Here is a 19,150-nt window from a genome sequence, read left to right on the forward strand (position 1 = left end):
ATGTTAACACCAACATGCTTCAATGCAAACTAACTAAACTTCCTATTACATCATACTGTCCTTCAAGTATAAAAATATACAGAGATCAAATAATGGCTTTTTCAAATGTTGGTGAGAAAAATACTTTCCTGTGTGTTTTTTTTTAATGAAATGTCAATTATTCTGCCTATTTTCACATCTAGCCTGTAGCAATATTATGGATCATATGGGAACTATAATTTCCCTGTGTAAACATGTATCACCCTCATCTTTGCCACTCAAAGCACCTTCCAACTCAAGCACCTTCACAGATGCAGTAGCTATAGAAGGGAACACTAATTGCAGCTGGATCTGTCTTCAGCATGAGTTATTAAGTTATGTGATGTAAAAATCATAACACTCAGACTTCGGTATATGTTAAAGATTACACATGTATCTGTTATTCTATTACAGACCGTGGCACACAAAAATTGCAGATATAAAAAGTTAACAGTGTTTGAGAGATCATATATTGCAAGCCTGTCAAATTTAGGAGCTTAATCACATGCAATGCCTAGTAAAAAAAATTCATGAAATAAAAATATTCTGAATAATTTAACTTAGAAGTATCTTTTCCTTATCAGATCTGGTAAAGTTCTCCATATACTGTCTCATTGGCACTATTCTCTGCATGATATTCCTGTTAAAAGCAAATCCTACATTTTCATTGTTCTTCAAAACTTTACAGAAAGTGGAAGAAAACATTCTATCTGGACTTCTTTTCTTCAAAAGACTTCATGATACACGAAATAAAGCCCTGTGCACTTAAGAGGTACAAGCTAAATGGATAACCCTGTACCCTGGCAATTCACACACTGTGCTTTGGAGGGTGGGTTTTTTTTTTTTCCTGCTTTTTATATACAGTAGCTCTTTATGCTGGTATTCCATAAAATTCATACTTACCTTGGCAGACTCTGCATCACACGGTACATAAAGTGTGCACGATACAGAGCACCTACTTAAAGAAACACACTCACCAATACATATTGTAAACTTTTTCAAATGGTAAAACAGAAATTGTATTGTCTATGAGCACATTTTTCTGCCGATTTCTCACTAACTGCGCTTTTTTCTAGTGTGTTATTGCTTACATTTTTAACTTATGGACATTTGCAAAAAAAAATACATATATATATAAAAGAGTCCCATCAGAGTTGCTAGGTTGTAAGAATTAATCTACTTTGGCCTTATACTGACCTCAGGAAAAGAAAATCTATTACCAGCATTCCTTTATTTTGCCTCAAAGAACCAATTCAAATACCAGTTTCAGACTAGACTATTTCACATGCTGTAACGAAAATAACTCAGAATTGTGTTTCATTTGAAATTAGTGTCCTTCACTGAAATGATACTTCTGTCAAATATTTTTTCAGGGAAAAACAGGCTAGTACGGCTGAGAAAAAATTACATGCTCTTGACAGTAATTCAAAATACTTAAAAGATATAGACAAGATGATTCTATAACTCCTTTGCACATTTAGTTACAGCCCTCATAATCCAAATTTCCATGAAGAACTACATCCCAGGGTACACAGCTACAGGATATTAATAGAATAAGAAAGACAGCAAAGGTAGCTGCTTAAGTTACTACTTGTTATTAAGAAAAACAGTTAAAGAGTAGCTGCTTATTTTTCCAATTTAGTCCATCATTTTTCTAGATGCAGCCTCATCCCTTCTGAAGAACTTCCCCCTACCCTAGTGTGATCCTTACAGACCAGTATACTGCCACATACATTCAACTCTAATTCACATACATTCAAGTCACATGCAACTTTTACATCAATACCTGTAAAAACACATCTGTGTTTGTCTCATAGGTTTTTTTTTTCCCCTCCAAGTCATGCAAATACCTATATACAAACATCTAGGAAACACTGGGATGCCCTGCTCCTTGTTTCATCTTTTGATTCCAAGAGATTAACCTGTTAACTATGCAGTACAAAAGCTAGTTAATACTTCTCGTGCTTCACAAAGAAAAAGCTGCACTGATTTTAAAAACTGTAGTAATTAGGCAAACTTAAATACACCTCCTACACCAACCATTTCTCTCCTGCTACCACTTGCTTCCACGCTAGAGATCCTTGCCCTGCTGAAGTCCATATTCAATTCTAACTATGAGAATCTCACCATATCATTTAAGCTTTAATAATATCAGGTATATCGTTAGGACTGATTTTTTTTTAATGCACTAACACTGGTGAAAGAGAGAAGTCAATTTAACAAAAATAACTGAAGTTAACAGCACATGGTTATGTATTTCCAGAATTGAACTGCTTGTATTTCCACAACTGTTTTAACATTTCATATGTTGCAATTTAAGATTTATTTCTAAAAAAACCTCATGTTTTAACTGAGAAGTCCTTTTTATTTCAAATAAGGGAATTTTTACTAGGGATGAACCAACTTAAACCAGAAAATGTTGTACATACCTTAGGTTCTAGGAAGTATCCTTTAAAATATCGATACTGAACAGGAACTCCTCTAGGAAGCTCTACAGTAACTTTCCATGACTGACTGTGGAGAAAAGAATAAACAAACAAACAAACAAACAAACAAACAAGTTTAAAAATACAGTCTAAAAGCCACCTCAGATGTATGTCTAAGTGATATTCTAAAATAAAATCTAGTGTCTTGCTGAAGGAAAGTTATTACAAGGTAACTTAGCCAAACACGAGTAAAACACAACAAATACTTAGAATTGAAACTACAGATCTGAAGTGTGCTAACAGTGATAACTTTCATCCTCATTTAACAGATGGGGAAAACACAATGAAATAATTCAGAGACTCATCCAAGATCACACAGCAAGTCACTGACAGAATTATAAATACATCCTGCAAGCCCTATTTTCCTGAATCATACGAACTGCAATAAGGTAGCACCATTGCAAGAAAATACTGAATTTCTCCACTGCATTTAAACTTTCTTCATATACACTCATGCTTATAAACACATCTTCTAAAAGTTTTAATGCAAACTCTCATTTTAAAAAATCTTCAATCTTCTCCCCATCACTTTATAGCCATAATATTAACAACTCGTTTATAGTGTTTACTTTCTTTTTAACCTGTATATCTCCTACAATTTGCTGTGTACTTATGGGACTGAGAATTACCCCATAGTAGTTTCTCATTCAAAATACCCACAGGTAAACTAGTGAAATGCCAGCCACAACAGTAGAAGCAACATCCAGAAAAACACACACAAGCTAAAAGTTTTCTCGAACACATTCTTAAGCATCCAAAATGCTCAAGGGCAACACAAGAAGTTCTGGAATTTTACTAACAGTACATGTTTACAAACACAAACTCAGAATAAATTTGTTGCTCCAGAACTCGAGCTACTTCAGATGGAACAAATAAAAACAAGTAAATAAATAAAGGCAAGGAAAAAAACCACAAAACAAGACCAGGAAACCCCACACCCAACTTACCGATCAATAGTCTGGAGGACCACAGCAACTTGTGGATTCCAATTTCCCAAAGCACTGCAGCTCCCACATATTGCAAAAACCTCTCCTGAAGAAAAACAAACAAAAAAACAAACAGACAGACAATAACTCACAATTATCATTACTCCAGTATCTGTGGCATTAGTAAGTACAGCATACACAGTCAAACCTTCAGATATTTTCAATGTACATGCCAGAATCACCCATCTAAAATTCCTTTTTTTCATTTCAGAAAGGAATTTTCCCCTACCCAAAGCTACAATAGCTTTTTCTTCACTACCATAAGGACCTCACTGAGAGAGGGACTACTGAGAACCCCATCCCTTAAAAGGGTTGGCTTCCAAAATTGTTCTGAACTAATACTGGAAATGCAGCAGGCAGATTTTCACTGTAAAATGTTTAATGTCAAGATAACGCATTTTTTTCCTAGATATTCTGCATTTTTTTAACCCATGTACAGATACACACACAGTACTAAGTAACCTACATGTTCAAAAGCGCAATTCTCTCAAATTCACACCAACAATTTAGAAAGCACAAACTAGGAGGTTGCTAGCATTATTCCCAAGGCAACACATCCAATTAATGTGATTTCCAAAAGAAATAAAGTTAATTTTGCTGCTCTGCTTTCAGCTTTTATTGAATATCAAAATGTTAACACTGTTACACAAAAAGACTCACATGAAATTGTCACACTGTGTGTGTCTTAGTGCATGTATATATATATACACATACAGAGTCCAGAAGATTGTAATAGTATATTTTTCACTCTGGTATATCCCAGAATTAAAGTTACCACTGCAACTTACCCTTGTTTTTAATATAAAACCTGTACGTATCAGTGTAAGAATAACAACAATGACACATACTAATGGAAAGGACAGATTTGTATTTTGCTCTTACATGGTTTCAACAAGATTTTTAGACACAAGAAAAAAAAAAAAAAGCCTTGGCAGAATGAGCAAATGTTAAGTTTTAAAGTATATTCAGGCACCACAAAAGAATGATACAAGTACCTATGATGGTTGTTTCCTGTTCTTAAAGAGGGGAAAGCAGTAGCACTTTGGAGCCACAAATAATCCATTGTGTTGGAACCACAAAAATCCATAGATACAAAGTAGACAAGCTATATGCAACAAATGTACACCACCTTTTACTAAGCCAGGTATCACAGCTGGAAGGTTAAAGTCCAAAATAAGTCTGGAGGAAGCCCTCATACCCCTAAAAGTGTGTCCATTCTTTCCAATTAAACTAATAAGAGATACCACCAGGACTGTTTATGAAAGAAACCTCTGCAGATCCAGGGGTTGGGGGGGAAAAAAAAATCTACAAAAGCCAAAAATTAAGTAATTTGTTCCTAAAAGCAGTTTACTGAAATAATTTTAGATAACATCTTGAATTCCAATCCTTTAACAAAAATAAAAAATCTTCTGTTGCAATTCACTAGAAAAAAAAGCCCAAGCTTTCTGGATGCTCACTGTAGGCATACAAATGCAGACAAAAATCTGCATTATCAGTATACTTACTATGCAATTCACTGCACACAATTGCCAGTGTCAGGTGCTTTCCCTTTTCCACCCTGTACTGAGCCACATGATGGGTTTGCTTTTGCAGGGAGGAGATAAAGGGGGAAGACCACCTGAATACCACACAGGTAGAATTTCTGACTGCAGATATTAAAAAGAAGCAAAAATTCTTTTAATATCCCTTTAAAATAGCAGTACTTAATCCATCCTAGTGTAAACACCAGACAACTTGGACGCGTCATCGAAATTATGTTCCTCTTAACAGGAGCCAGTTGGAATAGTTTTCCAGCCTTCTGTTTTAAACAAACATTCAGTAACTATTGCTCACTCAATACACAAGGTAACATTTGAGTATGATGCAGAGTCACCCCTAAACTCCCTTCAACAATGAGGCTGAATCAGGATTTGTAAAACACTGCTTAAATTACCTCAGTAAAGGCACAAGTGAAATGCGTGATAAACTGCCTTTTCACAGGCAATTCTTAACACCGTGGGGTTTGCTTTGGGTTTTGTGTTCTAAGATCAGGGGTTCTAAACTTCTCCCTTCCCCTTGTCAGGGAAGCCAAGGCTGCTACTGGCAGAGCTCCTTCAGCTGCAGCAAGGGAAGCTTCTCTAAGCCTTCTGCCCAGTCCCAAAGCTTGCAACAGCTCTACTGATGTTGCAATCTGCCTGTTTGGGTCAGCTGTGTGGGGGCAGAACTTCTGTGTTCGGCTGGGAGCGAGAAGCTCCCTTATTTATCTCATAACACCTAATCTGCCACCAAGCAGTTTCTTGATATGGGACTGTGTCCTGATGAAGAGCTAAAGGAGTCACAAGCCAGTAACCAGTGACCCTCTTCCTTCTGCTAAAATGAGGCAAAAAGAAGCACTCCATGACACAAATATACAAAAGCCTGCACACCAATGTGTTGGGCTTCATCACCAATGTTGACTCCAGAGGTGGTTTGGCTGGAAGGAGCAGCAGTCAGAGCATCATTCCTGTGCTGGTGATGCCCTTCTGTCCTACTAGCCCTGGAATCATGGGTTTTGACACCAACAATGAGAGACAGTGATCAGGACACAGGGAGCATGTCAGTGCTCAAAGTGACGCTCTTTATCTCACCAACTAACTACTCACCATAGCGATGTGACAAAATCAGCACCTGACATTTCTAAACAAACTGGAAATTCTGCTGATTGTAGAACTGCTGATAGCTCTGAAACTTACCTCTCTTCTTTCATGAGACTGCATCTTGACAATGCTGCATCTCAGAGCTCTTCTCCCAGGTCAAAACCAACAATATCAATACTGTCATTAGGAGAAGCAACCTTCTGTGTCAATTCTTTTTGCTATACATGTGATAAGTATTTCCAGATAATTCTTTGTAAACAGCTGCTGAGGTGGGATCTAGTTCTCACTGACCCTACTTTTTCTTGTAAATATTCTAAGTACAAGAGAAAAGTTACCCATTCAAAGTCAACTTTGTTAGTGACAGTGCCATCACAACTGTGGAAGCAACAGTGTAAACAGGATGGCTTGCAACACTCCACTGTATAGTCAAACTAGTGCTTTATAATTGCATTTGATCTAAGGTCAACATATTCTTTAATTTTAAAGTTTTCTCCAGAATGCTATAAAAACACTACTCCTTACTAAAGGCTTTATGTCCACATCGTGTGTCAGTTTTCTGTTCCCAAATGCCGAATCACAAGGGAGAAACACCGGGCAGATGTCAAAACTTGTAAAATGTTTTTATCATTTTCTTCCCCACCAACTAGAGTAGACACTTATGACATGCCTGTCTCAGGAATTTTGCCAATCTGTACATGCTCCCATATTCATCTGCTTCTGTGAGGCAACCATCAGTGACTTTTTGGTGAACTTCTGTGCTGGGTTTGGCACAGAAGTGCCAAGTTTCTTCACAGTAGCTAGTACAGACTACGTTTTGAATTTGTCCTGGAAACAGTGTTGATAACAGAGGGATATTTTGGTTAGTGCTGAGCAGTGCTCACAGCACCAAGGCCTTTTCTGTTTCTCACTCCACCCCACCAGAGAGGAAGCTGGTGGCACACAAGAAGCTGGGAAGGAACACAGCTGGGTCAGCTGACCCCAGTGACCCCAAGGATATTCCAGACCGTACAACACCATGTTCAGCAATAAAAGTTGGAGGGAAGAAGAAGGGGGGACATCTGGAGTTACACCACTTGCCTTCCCAAGTAACTTCCCTGGGGATGGCTGAACACTTCCCTGCCCATGGGAAGCAGCAAGCGCACTCCTTGTTTTGTCTTGCTTGCATGCACAGCTTTTGTTTTCCTTATTAAACTGCCTTTATCTCAACCCATGAGTTTTCACTTTCACTCTTCTGATTCTCTCCCCTATCCCACTGGGGGAAAGTGAGCAAGCAGCTGTGTGGAGCTTAGTTACCAGCTGTGGTTAAACCACAACACCTTTCTTCAGGGTTCCAAAGATGCAGGTCAGCGTATATACGCACAATCTATAAACATTAAATCTTTTGATCTGATACCTTGTGTTCCTCATTTCAATTACAGAAGTTATTTTACACATTTTTGCATAGATAGAGTACTGAATTAAGCTGCATATTCTTTCTGTCCTCATCTCCTAGTAGAGTTCACATCTTGTGAGAAATTTCAATGGGGATGTAGAGAGAATAAAAAACAGAACAAACACATCAACACATGCCTGTCATGGTTCAGAATACAAACATTCATTTCCATGGAATAAAAAGGTACTAGAGACAGAAGATTTTCAACCAGTCATAACCATTTCAGTGAGCATTAAAATCTCTAGCACGGTATGAAATTGTCGGGAGAAGGAGGTAAAAATTATTTCCCAGCTCTCATTTTCAAATTCCTATGTGAAATTTCTTAATTACGTTATTTTACAATGACTTTTTTAGATATTTGAACTGACATGTTCTTTTACCTCTGAGGAAAACAGACACGACAGCCTTTGAACACTCAACTATTAAGTTTTCTTCTAGGTAAACCATACATAAAAGAAAGCATGATTTGGGTACCTGGTTCTGCTGTTCCTTTTACTTCAAAAGTCACTTGAGAAGAGGTCATATCTGCAGAACTTTTGTCTTAGGACAGCTGAAATCTCCTATAGTGGGAGGAAAAAGATACTACATTTCAGGAACAATCACCACATCTATTACTCTCCTAAGTAAGAGAAAACATTAATCCCACCACTTATAGGGATGAAAGCCACTAGTGATATTACTGTTTGAATGAGCAGTCAAAATAAATACAAAGTTCTTTAAAAACCAGCAGCAGACCCAGGAAAGAGCATCCAGCTGCAGAAGACACTGTTGCAACACTGCTACAAAAAAAAAAAAAAAAAAAAAGAAAAAGACTACTAAATCAAATACCATATGCAGGTATCAGTATCATGCAGCACTCATCAGTATTCAGTCCAGATTTTTCAAAACCCTTTTTGACTAATTTTGCTCCCAAAGAGGCCACTGGAAGTTTTAAGACATTTAATATCGTGACCTTCAGCACACGGTAACTTGTCTCATCTATGCTATTCTTCAGCATCCTCTCCAAGTTTTCACAGAGAAGCACTACAGTTACTTGCTCATCATCATGGACTCTGCTCCCCTACTTCCAGTGAATCACCATACAACCAGACGCACCAAACACTCTTCAAAACAGCACCTTAGGCCTACAGCCTCTGTAGCCAGGACAGCAGCTGGAGGATTGACCCTGCTTCAGTTTTCTTCTCCAATACACAACAACTCGGTGGAAAAACCCCAGGCAGAATCCCACTCTCACCATTACAGCGAAAAACACAATTGATGTAACATATCCTGTTTGTATTATTTACAGAAGTAGGAGTCATAGCACAGCCCAAGTATGGATGTTGCTAGACTGCCATCACCCAAGTATATTCATTTGGACAGGGGTTGCAAAATAATTATGCTAATTACATGCAGAATTAATCTTTGCAACGTCTCAACTAATCTGTTTCTTTACATCACTGTGGGGTTTTTTTTATTTTGTTTGGTTTTTGGTTTGTTGGGTTTTTTTTTAAACAAACCAAGTAGAATGTTTTTATTGCCATTTTTGAACAGGACACAAAGCACTTAATTTCAGTACAATGTTGGCCAGCAATCCTTTAGTAACAGCTTTAATAATAACATCAAGAAGAACTAATGATGCTAGAGAAAAATCTGCCTTTATTAGGTCTAATATAAGCCCTTGCCTTCAAAGGGCACAGGACAGCTTAACAGATGCCTTCAAAGCAAGAAAAGATAAAGGAAGTGAGACACAAAATACTGAAAAAAAAAAAAAAGCTCATAATCAAACCTCATTCCTTGCAGACAATCTGAAAGTTACTTCAGAGGTTTAAACTTCAGACCTTAACTGCTGCTTCTGGATCTTTTCCTACTCCTCCTCTAACTATGGTTGCCTTTACTTTATATTCTTTTTTTCTCCTCCCTTATTTCCTTCTCCATGTCAAGAAAGATGGTTTTTCAGTGGTAAAATGAGAGTAAGCAAATAGTAGTAACATACATATTTCTGGTCACATACTCCAATTCCATATGTAGTCTTTTACAAGTAACATTGCTGAAAATGGTAAAATCCCAGACTACTGAAGCTAGAAATAAGCACACTTGATAAGTAAGAATTCCATGAAGGGGCCATCCTCCAGGAACTCTGTCACATGTGTGTCATTCGGTGGCCTGTATGTGAAGTGACACATTCTAGCATTTATTTTTAGCAGTTATTTCTAGAGAGAGAAACACAGCATGTTTCAGTGCTGAAACTAAGACTGAACTCATGAAACCGGTATGACAAAAATCTCAGCTTAATGTAGAGAATATGAATGACTAGTGTGCATTTATGAGGACACTGAATAGTTACGGCCTTTGCTGTGTCCACTGACTGTCCTTGCTTGGACAATGTTTAACTGCAAAGGCAGAGGAACCAAAGGGGAGATGAAGTAGGCAAAAATGCCTTTCAAAAGTCTGTAAAGTAGGTAAGTGAAAGCTGAAGCCTGCACCCAGTTCTTCAAAACAAGAACATGCTTTTGCCTTGTAAAAAACCTGCTGTCTCCAAAGCTGATTCAGCAACAGGATTCAAAATTAAACTTCACAAAAACCAGCATGTCTATCCTACTGCAAATTAACTAACTACCCATCCGTTCCTAGAGAAAAATCTAAAATCCTCTAAAGCCCACAAAGCCTTCAACTGGTCTTGTAAAAATTCTATGCACCTACATGGAAGACAGTTGTGGACTTTTCTAAACTACTTGGCAAAATAATGTCACTTTTCTATACAGCAGTAGTCAATCGCAAGGAGATTTTTATAAATTCACTTTGTAAAATGGTCAAAATTCTACTCAAAAGGCATTTTCTCAAATACCTACTCAACCGACCCAAGGGATGCATACCAAGAGAAGAAAAATTCTAAATCACCAAGCATGGCATGATTTTTCTAGCAGAACAGCAGCTGCAGGTATTGCACTTACGTTCACATTTAGGGTCAAATCACTACCTCTCATTCTGTAAAAACATCTTTTCCAGCAGAGCACTGTATGTAAACACAGAGCAAAGAACAAACATCTGCTTTTTGTTGAGGAATCATGCCTATATTGTATATTATCATGCACTTATAACAGCATTCATTTCAAGACATGATATGAAAATATTTTACTTAGAGGGGAAAAAAGTATAAGTTCAGCTGTCTAGTTACTGATAGTTCCTGAGAAGAGGAAGTCATTTAATTCCCAAGAGGGAATGGCAAGAAACCTTAGACAGTCAAAACCTCTGACCATGTAAGTGGTGTCAGGCACCTTTTAAACCTGATGCTTCTTCCTTCAGATTTTCAGCACCGCCTAACCAAAGATGCTGACAAAGCAAAACAAATCCTCTCTGTTCCCCACATCTGTAAAGATGGATTTTTAGGAGAATGCAAAGAATCCTCAGCTCAAAAAAAAAAAAAAAAAAAAAATTAAAATTGTTTCTCTACCTACAGATCCTTGCTTTTATGACAGAAACATGTTATTTCCCCAGCTCGGCACAGTTCCACAGTTTCACACTCTCCTCTTTTTGCAAAGCAAACCCTACCTTTCACAATCTCTAAAGGTTTCCCCATGAAGACTGTGACTGCACAGCAGCATCATCCTGAGGCCGAGGGGAATGGGGGGGACACTGATCTGCCTTCAAAAGCTTGGCTCAGGTAACCCTGCCCTCAACCAAGCCTGTATAAAACAGGCTGTCTGCAAGGCTTCGAGACCTCTGCAAGACTTCCAGGGCAGGGGGTAAGATCAACAGCCCAGCAGGCAGGATCACATGCAATCTTGGTTCCCCTGCCACAATACAAAGCTCTCCTCATGGCCTTAAGACAGGAAATAAAACAACTGGTAATCTTGCTATTTCATTTTCAATTTTCAATTGCCTTCACATACCCAAAAGAAAAGCAATATAGATTTTAAGTGTAGTATCCTGCAGGGTAAATAGCAGAGGGGGGAAAAAAAGTACTCTCTGTTCTAATATTGCCTGTAAAGTTCTCCTTCCTCCTCTTCACAGGCTCCTGAAGGAGTACAAGAGTGACAGGAGCAAATGTACTTCCCTAAATAATAGGGAACCCAAGCTCTGCCCCTTGATTCTAGAAGGGAACTATAAAATGTAGGTAAGGAAGAAGAAAAGAGATGACACAACACAATCAACTATTAATGTGTCACAAAGCATCATAGATTTCCTCCAAAATGAGGTCACCATGGATGGGGAAAACCAAGATATTTTTCAATTATAGTAAAAAATATACCAGGACATGGACCTAATTTATTAAATCAAAGCTTTAACCCTCTGGCCTTTACAATCCTTCAGCTTCAGTGGATTATTCTGCCTCACCCTTAACTTCCTTAACCTTTACAACATCTTCTAAGTGGTATTGGCTGTTTGCTGTCCCATATCTTACATGGAGCTTTTCAGGGTCACCTAAATACACCCAAGTAATCTGGGACAATCCTGGACCATAACAGCCTCGCTTACACTGAACAAATTCTAGTGTCATAAAAAATCATAGCAGTCATGAAACCAGATTACAGGTTCTCTTTCAGTACAACTGATATTTTTAACAGCAACTCAAACAGGTTTGTGAGGCTGTGATTCCAGTGGCCTAAGGGCAATGTTTGAAACATCGAGATAAAAAAACACAGCTGACAAAGTATCTTATTAATGAGTGATTTTTTTTTTAAAGATATCTGGGTAAATAAATTTTTATAGGTACTTTATGAGATTTTTCAAAGGCAATTAGACAATTAAAATGAGACAGCTAGGTACAGAGGTGCCAGGAAATTCCTGGAATGCATTTTAATACTTTCAAACATCTGACTTTTAATGTAAGAATACTTTTAACCACTGTATTGCTGAATTTGCTTAGTTAGCTGTAAAAAAATTACGACCATTGTTATCAGATCTGGCAGAGACAGAGTTAATTTTCCCAATAGCAGCCCTCACAGTGCTGTGCTTTGTACTGGTAGCTAGAAAGGTGTTGATAACACAGCAGAGTTTTGGTTACAGGTGAAGAGTGCTCACATAGCATCAATGCTGTCTCTCCAACATTCCTCACTATCACCAGTAAACTGGGGGTGGGCAAGATTTTGGGAGGAGACATAGCCAGGACAGATGACCCAAACTGACCAAAGGGATGTTCCACATCATATGATGTCTGTTCAGGGATTAAAATAATAATAATAATAATAATAAATTCTGAAGACCCGCTTCCCAGGAAGCAAGCAGCTGGACATCACTCGCTGATGGGAAGTAAAGAATAAAATCTTCTGTTCTCCCTTGCTTCCATGTGCATGACTTTTGCTTTTGCTTTATTAAACTGCCTCTTGCTTTCCCCCATGAGGCTTTACCCATCTTATTTTCTCCCTCCCTTGGCCAACCCACTGAGGAGATGAATGATAGAACTGCTTGGTGGGCAACTGGAATCCAGCCAAGGTCAAACCCACCTCCACCCCCCCATCTATGCACAAACAGGCTCTTTCATAATAATGTTAACACACATTTCATCACAGACCACGGTGCACAATCCTAGCACTGCAAAAAAGTAAACATGTTGAATTATTTCAAAATATCACTCCACTTATCTGCAAATAAAGATCAAAAGGGCAGTAACAAGAAGGCTGCAGTATTTTTGCTTTTACTTCTTTAATTTTAAGCAGACTTTCTCCACCTTAAAGGAATAGATTCACGAGACTTATCAACACCCAGGAGAGGTCCAACTCCAGCCAGAGGCAGGGGAAAGGTGCCACAGTCCCAGCCAAGTCATTTGACAGATGGGAGCACACAGTGATACAGGGCACCAGAGCCCCGTGCAGCCTCGCTGATGAACCACGAATCTGAACACTGCCAAGCGCTGCCGGACAAAGGTACCGCACTTAACATTTCACCTTAAAAGCTCTGCTACACACAGCAACAGAAAATCCACCGTGCACCAGATCTGCTGCTGTGCTCAACAAAGAAGGGATGCAAGTCTAAGACACAGTTCTTGTCGTTTTTACTCACAGCCTTGGACTCTTGAGCAGAAAAATATCAACTCGTGCAACTTCAGACTATAGCATTTCAATGATAACAAGTGAAATCTGATTAATCCTGTAGTACGAAGAACAGATTTTTCTGCTTCTGGTTTGTCCTAACACAGTATCAGAATATCATAGAATACATCTAAAGTAACAAATTAAGTATGTACGAAAATTACGTAACAATGGTTGACAACACCTGTATTTTAGTACAAGGTCAGAGGATATTCTTGTCAGGGCATTCACTGTAACAACTGGAGGAGAATTTTTAGAAACAGCATTACAGTATCAACTCCTTCATTTTCACCCAAACAACTAGAATGTTCTTCCTGCCCTCCTCCTTCCCCCCTCCCTCGCACTTTGACTGCATGAGAAAGGACAACCAGAAAGTCAGCAGCTCTGTCATTCTGCATTGCAGTATTAACACTGGACAGAAAAAAAACTTGCACAGAAGATCTGGACATGCTGTTCTGATTTAAAGGCTGAAATTTTACCAACAGGCTTATATTGACATTTAGAAAGCAACAAAGCCCATGTGCTGCTTCTGAAATAACATGTTAATATAGAACAATAGAGAAAGATACCTTTTCAGTACCAATCTAACTACCCATGTGCAGGACCACGTCCAGCCCTGGTAATCAAGCACAAGACCCCTCTCTGACACACGATGTTCAGTTATAATGCATCCACTTCATTTTAAGTAACAATAAGTTAATTGTTTTCAGCATTTTGCAAATACCTGTCCATGTATCAGACTCTTCCCTCTTAGTTATGTCACAGCAGTTTTGCAAACTAACTTCTTGAGACAGACAGGAAACAGCCGGGGCATATTTGCAACTAAAGCAGAACAGCATCAGTTTGATCTGTCTTTGTTGAAGTGCTGTTTATTATTAACGTATGGCTGACAGGATCTTAGGAAGGTAGCAATTTAGCTCTTTGTGATCTGCTAACATTCCTCACTTAGGAATGACATGGACAAATAACATGTATAACGCTCCCCACAGCTCTCAACAAACCACTTTTTTTAAGAGGTTTCCAAACCCTGTATCCATTTTATTGAGGAAGAACACATCCTGTTGAAAGATTAATTATGTGGTAGTTTAAAATAATAGTATCTATTCTAGACCAACAGCATTCTGGGTTGTTTTAAATATCTTCTATAGTTATTTTACAGGAAGCAGTGTGAGAATAGAAATACATATAATAAAAAATAATTTCACTTATTGACTATTTCACTCTACTATTAACACACAAAATATCTTGGAGATTAATCTCCATCTAACATTGCATGTTCTAATCAATTAACACTAACACCCTACAAGAGAACGTACTGATTGAAAAGGGAAAAAAAAGAAAACCAGAAGAACGAATCCGTGCCTCGGTAGGATGCAGGTAACTTAAGTTCAGATTAACTTTTAAAGTCTAGATTAACCTAGAGCCGCCTCACTAATGCCTACGATAATAATCAAACCACAAGCGTCATCGGTGCGTTACTTTAGTCCGAAGAAGAAGACAAAGAGCAGCGCTGAGCAACACACCCCCCAGCTCCGGCGCCGCAGTGCGCCCAGCCCGCCGCACCTCGCAGCCCGCACGGACGGACGGACGGACGGATGGATGGATGGATGGATGGACAGTGACCGGGGGCTCCCCGCAGGCCCCGCGGGAGGGAGGAGGCAGCGCCGCGCCCCCGGGCCCGCCCCGTCCCGGTCCTTACATAACGCGGAACCCGCAGGGCCGCCCCAGGCCAGCGCTTTGGGCTGGGACGTAAATAAATAGAGCCGCGGGCCAAGCCGCTGCCAACGGGGACAGCCCGGCCCGGCCACCGCCTGCTGCCTTCCCCAGGCGCGGCACCCCCGCCCCGCAGCACCGCGGCCGCCCCTCTCCCCGCCTCCCTGGCACACGGCCGAGCTGCTCCGAAGAAGCTGCGGCCGATGTCCCGCTTCCCAAGCCACGCGGTCTTCCCCCCAGCTCCCCTCGGGTCGCAACACACCGGACTGACAGCCCGCGGGACCGCCTTTCTTTCTCCGCGCCCTCCCGGCACCGCGGTACCCGCCCGGTGGTGCCGACTGGCCTGGGCACTCGGTGCCTTTGTGCGGGGCTGCGGGCGGTGCCGGCCCGGGCTCCCCGATGCCTTTGTCCCCCCGCCCCTCCTCGCGGGGCCGCCTGAGGGCGCGGGGCAGGGAGGGCAGGGCGGGCCGGGCGGGCCGGGCCGGGCAGGGCAGGGGGCGGCGCGGCCCCAACCGGTTCCAGCCGCCCCCGGCTCCGACCACGAGGGGCGGGGCCACAGCGCGGCGCACCACGTGACCGAGCGCCTGAAAGGGCGTCACACGCCGAAGCTTCGGCCCCGCCCTCCCCGGCCCCAGCCAATTGGAGCGCGGGGTTGAGATCGCGCCTGTTCCTCGACAGCGCGGGCGGGGCCTGAAGGGGCGGGGCGTGCCCAAGGGGCGGGGCCAGGGCGGCGCGGTGAGTGCGCGGAGCCGGGGCAGTGCCGGCTCCCCGGGACAGCGGGGGATGAAGGAGGCGGCTGCGGCCGCCTCCGTATGGGGCGGGGGAGCAGATCTCTGCCCTGCCCACCTTCCCCCAGGGCCAAGGACTATCCTCCCGATACCCTTCCTCAAGACCAAGCGGCACCGCTCCCCCTACCAGCTCTCCCGACACCGTTGCGCGCACCGACCTCCTTCAGCCTCCGCACCTTCCACAGCGGCGCGCACCGACCGCCCCCTTGCCGCCACCACCACCACACAGCCCCAGCGCACCCCTGCCGTCGCCGCGGACTGACCTGGCCGAGCGCTCGCTGCGGGGCTGCAGTAGCGGCGCTGCCCGGGCTCCCAGTGCCGCCGCCCGGGCGCGGTGGCAGCGCGGGCGGCGTGGCCTTATGACCGCTTCCAGCTGCCCCGGGCGAGCCGGGGGATGGGGCGGGGCGGGCGGTGACCCACGTGACCCGCCCCGGGCGATACGTCACCGCCCGCGAGCCCGGTGCCGCCCCTTTCCCCGCCAGCCAATGGGGAACGAGCGGGTGGGGCGGGAATGGGCTGCGCTGTTCCCTGGAAAGCTTTGGCGCTGAGGGAGGAGGAGAAGGCAGGGAACGGGAACTGTGAGAGTCAGGGGAGAGCTGAGGGCTGGGAGCTCGGCAGGGGCCCCGCTGACATTTTTAAGCCCTGTGAGGACACGTTACCTCAGTCTCCGTCCTCAGTTCCCAGCCTGGGAGCGGGAGGGCTGCCCTGAGGACAGGCAGCCTTCTCTCCCTTGAGGCATCAAAGAGGCAGGCAGCCTTTCGTGAGGGGTTTTTTGGTCTCTGTGGGTTTAATGGTGACCCTCTACGTCTGCACGTGTTTTTCACCTGTGCAGGTGTCTCAGCCCTGCCAGCAAGTTGCAATGCTCCATTACCCACTGAAATGTGGGGTGTCAGCAGCCAGTGTCCCCTGCCCCACGCAGAATCACAGAATATTCTGAGTTGGAAGAGACCCACAAGGATCACTGAGTCCAGCTCTTTAAGTGAATGGCCTGTTCATGGGACTGAATTGTGACCTTGGTGTTATTAGCTCTGAGTCTTAACCAGCTAATCTCAGGATCACGTGCCTGTCCTCCCAGCACCCCTGCAGCTGGGCAGGCTCTTGTCTCATTCTCTGCACACATCTGGCTGCCCACATGCCCATCCACACAAGCGAAAGGGCTGTCATTCATGGTACAGCTAAAAGCATGCCTTCACAGCGATGGTACCAAGGCAGGTCAATGTGGGAATGCCCATGCTGGAGTTTGGAAGAAGCTCCAGGCAAAGTTCAAGTGTGATACTTATATTTGTTTTCAGGGCAGATGAGACTGTCCAGTGAAGACCCTGGGGAGACTTGCTGCACTAAAACATAGTGTTGTGTTTGGGGCCACAGCCCTGTGGCCTTCCTGAGACCTAATTTTCTGACAACAAGGGTAGCCCATTGGAGTTCAGCCAACAAAGTCTTAGCAGATAAAGGCAGAGGAAAACAGTTTCCCTTTAGGGAGGGTCTTGTGCTCTGTTTTGTAGCTAAGCTGTGAAGTTGAGACGATTTCACTATTCTTCTCACTCTAATAATAAGCTTGCATAAATAGCTTGATAAGTAACTTGCTTCTGCTTTATACAACTGTCATCTGACAAAGAAGCTGTCTTTTGGGTATGCAGAGAAACCATTTGTCTTCTTTTGCACTGGAAGTTAGTGCCATTGCAAGAATGCTCCTCTATGTTGTCCTTCCACCTCTCATTTAAAGAGAGGGCTATTTTCCATTCGTTTATCCCCTACAAGTCTAGCCATGTTTATAAGTAATTTGTGACACAGCCCTAGGTGTTGCAGCGAAAAGGGATGTTAATGTCAGGTGTTCTACATCAGAAAAGCGTTCAATGCTTCTGAATTGCTGAGGTCTGTATGTGAGTGTTGCAACATCAGAGTACTCTGCTTAAAGGAAAGAAAGGTAGGGAAAGTTATGCAGTAAAAGGAAATGATGATAGCTGAAAGCAGTTAATTTTGAAGTGAAAAATATAAGAGGAATTCCTCTGGGTAAACACGGATGTGAATTACTCTAGTTACGAACCTTAGTATTTAAGTAAACATTAGGAGCTATCATTTCCACTGGTGTATTCAGCCGTGAGCTGAAGAAAGAGGATGAAGAAACTTTAGGGAAAAGCATTAGTATTTAGAAAAGCAGTTGGCTGCTTATTTTCTCTTCCCTGTTTTTAAGATTTTTTTAGTTCAAGAAATTTGTTGTAAAGCTGGGATAGAATGGAACACTTTCAAACATGTTTTGGCATGTTAAATTTTTCAAAAATGGGTCTGTGATATCATGCCAGACATATTATAAAATTGTACCCTTAATTTTTTGTTAAAAAACTAGAAGTGTAACACCTGGTTTCGTTCAACACTAGTGTAAATTTCAAAAAAAAAGCTTGTATTTTGTCAAAGCTATTATTGCATTTCCTACCATAATTCATTATAGCTAAAAATGACAATTTAGACCCTAAATAGATTAAAGAAATATTCATGTGTTCATTTTATTGATGAACATCTCCTTACTTCTTCACTAAGGTAAGAGAAGCTCATCTAATCAGCTCAGTTGAAAGGCTTAGAGAGTTCTTTTTCTCCTTGTAAACTTACGTGGTTGATTTCAGCTAAAAGCTGACATTCTGTCAAATAAACCATTTTTTAATTCTTCAGGTAAATAAAAAAGTAGCATATATTTATTCATTTGGAAAAAATGTTAATAGGATTTTTTGTGCTGCATTTAGAGGAAACAGCTGATTCTGAATAGCATGATTTGTCATGGCAACTTTTCAAGGACTAATTTTCTCTTTAAAGATAACTCACATTTGTCAAAATCAGAGATTATGTTCTTCGTGGCTCATTGATAAGGCTTTTCCACTGCGCTGCTTCTTGGTCTTCCTGAATAAAACAAAAGCAGCTAATTAGGAATATTGATTAAGCTTGGAGCTAAGTGTAGAGCAAGTAGGAAAAGGGTGGGATGGAAAATACTGATCTATGTTAGCTTACTCAACCTGAAAAAAGTCTGCATTTAATGAAGCCTGCTAGGGTACTTGTTTATCTCCTCCTCCTCGAGGAGTTGCTTCAGTTTGGTCAGATGAGATAAGGTCAGA

General features: G+C 41.7%; 1 protein-coding gene across 3 annotated transcripts in view; it reads right to left on the reverse strand.

The window, feature by feature from the left end:
• The window catches only part of GPCPD1 (glycerophosphocholine phosphodiesterase 1), a 43,591-nt gene extending 27,128 nt beyond the window's left edge, over positions 1 to 16,463 (reverse strand). For 2 of the 3 annotated variants that reach the window (XM_050314332.1, XM_050314334.1), the window contains exons 1-4: positions 16,313 to 16,463; positions 8,012 to 8,097; positions 3,452 to 3,536; positions 2,448 to 2,532 (exon numbers count right to left, since the gene is read on the reverse strand). In XM_050314332.1, coding sequence (XP_050170289.1) covers positions 2,448 to 2,532; positions 3,452 to 3,536; positions 8,012 to 8,060 — 219 coding nt within the window. In that variant the 5' untranslated portion in view covers positions 8,061 to 8,097; positions 16,313 to 16,463. Of the gene's footprint in view, positions 1 to 2,447; positions 2,533 to 3,451; positions 3,537 to 8,011; positions 8,098 to 15,523; positions 15,579 to 16,312 lie in introns of those variants that run through there. The other variant, XM_050314333.1, reaches the window with a different exon arrangement.
• Positions 16,464 to 19,150: the final 2,687 nt, after the last annotated feature.

The sequence above is a fragment of the Myiozetetes cayanensis genome, unplaced genomic scaffold (genome assembly GCF_022539395.1).
Source record: "Myiozetetes cayanensis isolate MyiCay16 unplaced genomic scaffold, myiCay2020 scf2-11, whole genome shotgun sequence".
NCBI lineage: Eukaryota > Metazoa > Chordata > Aves > Passeriformes > Tyrannidae > Myiozetetes > Myiozetetes cayanensis.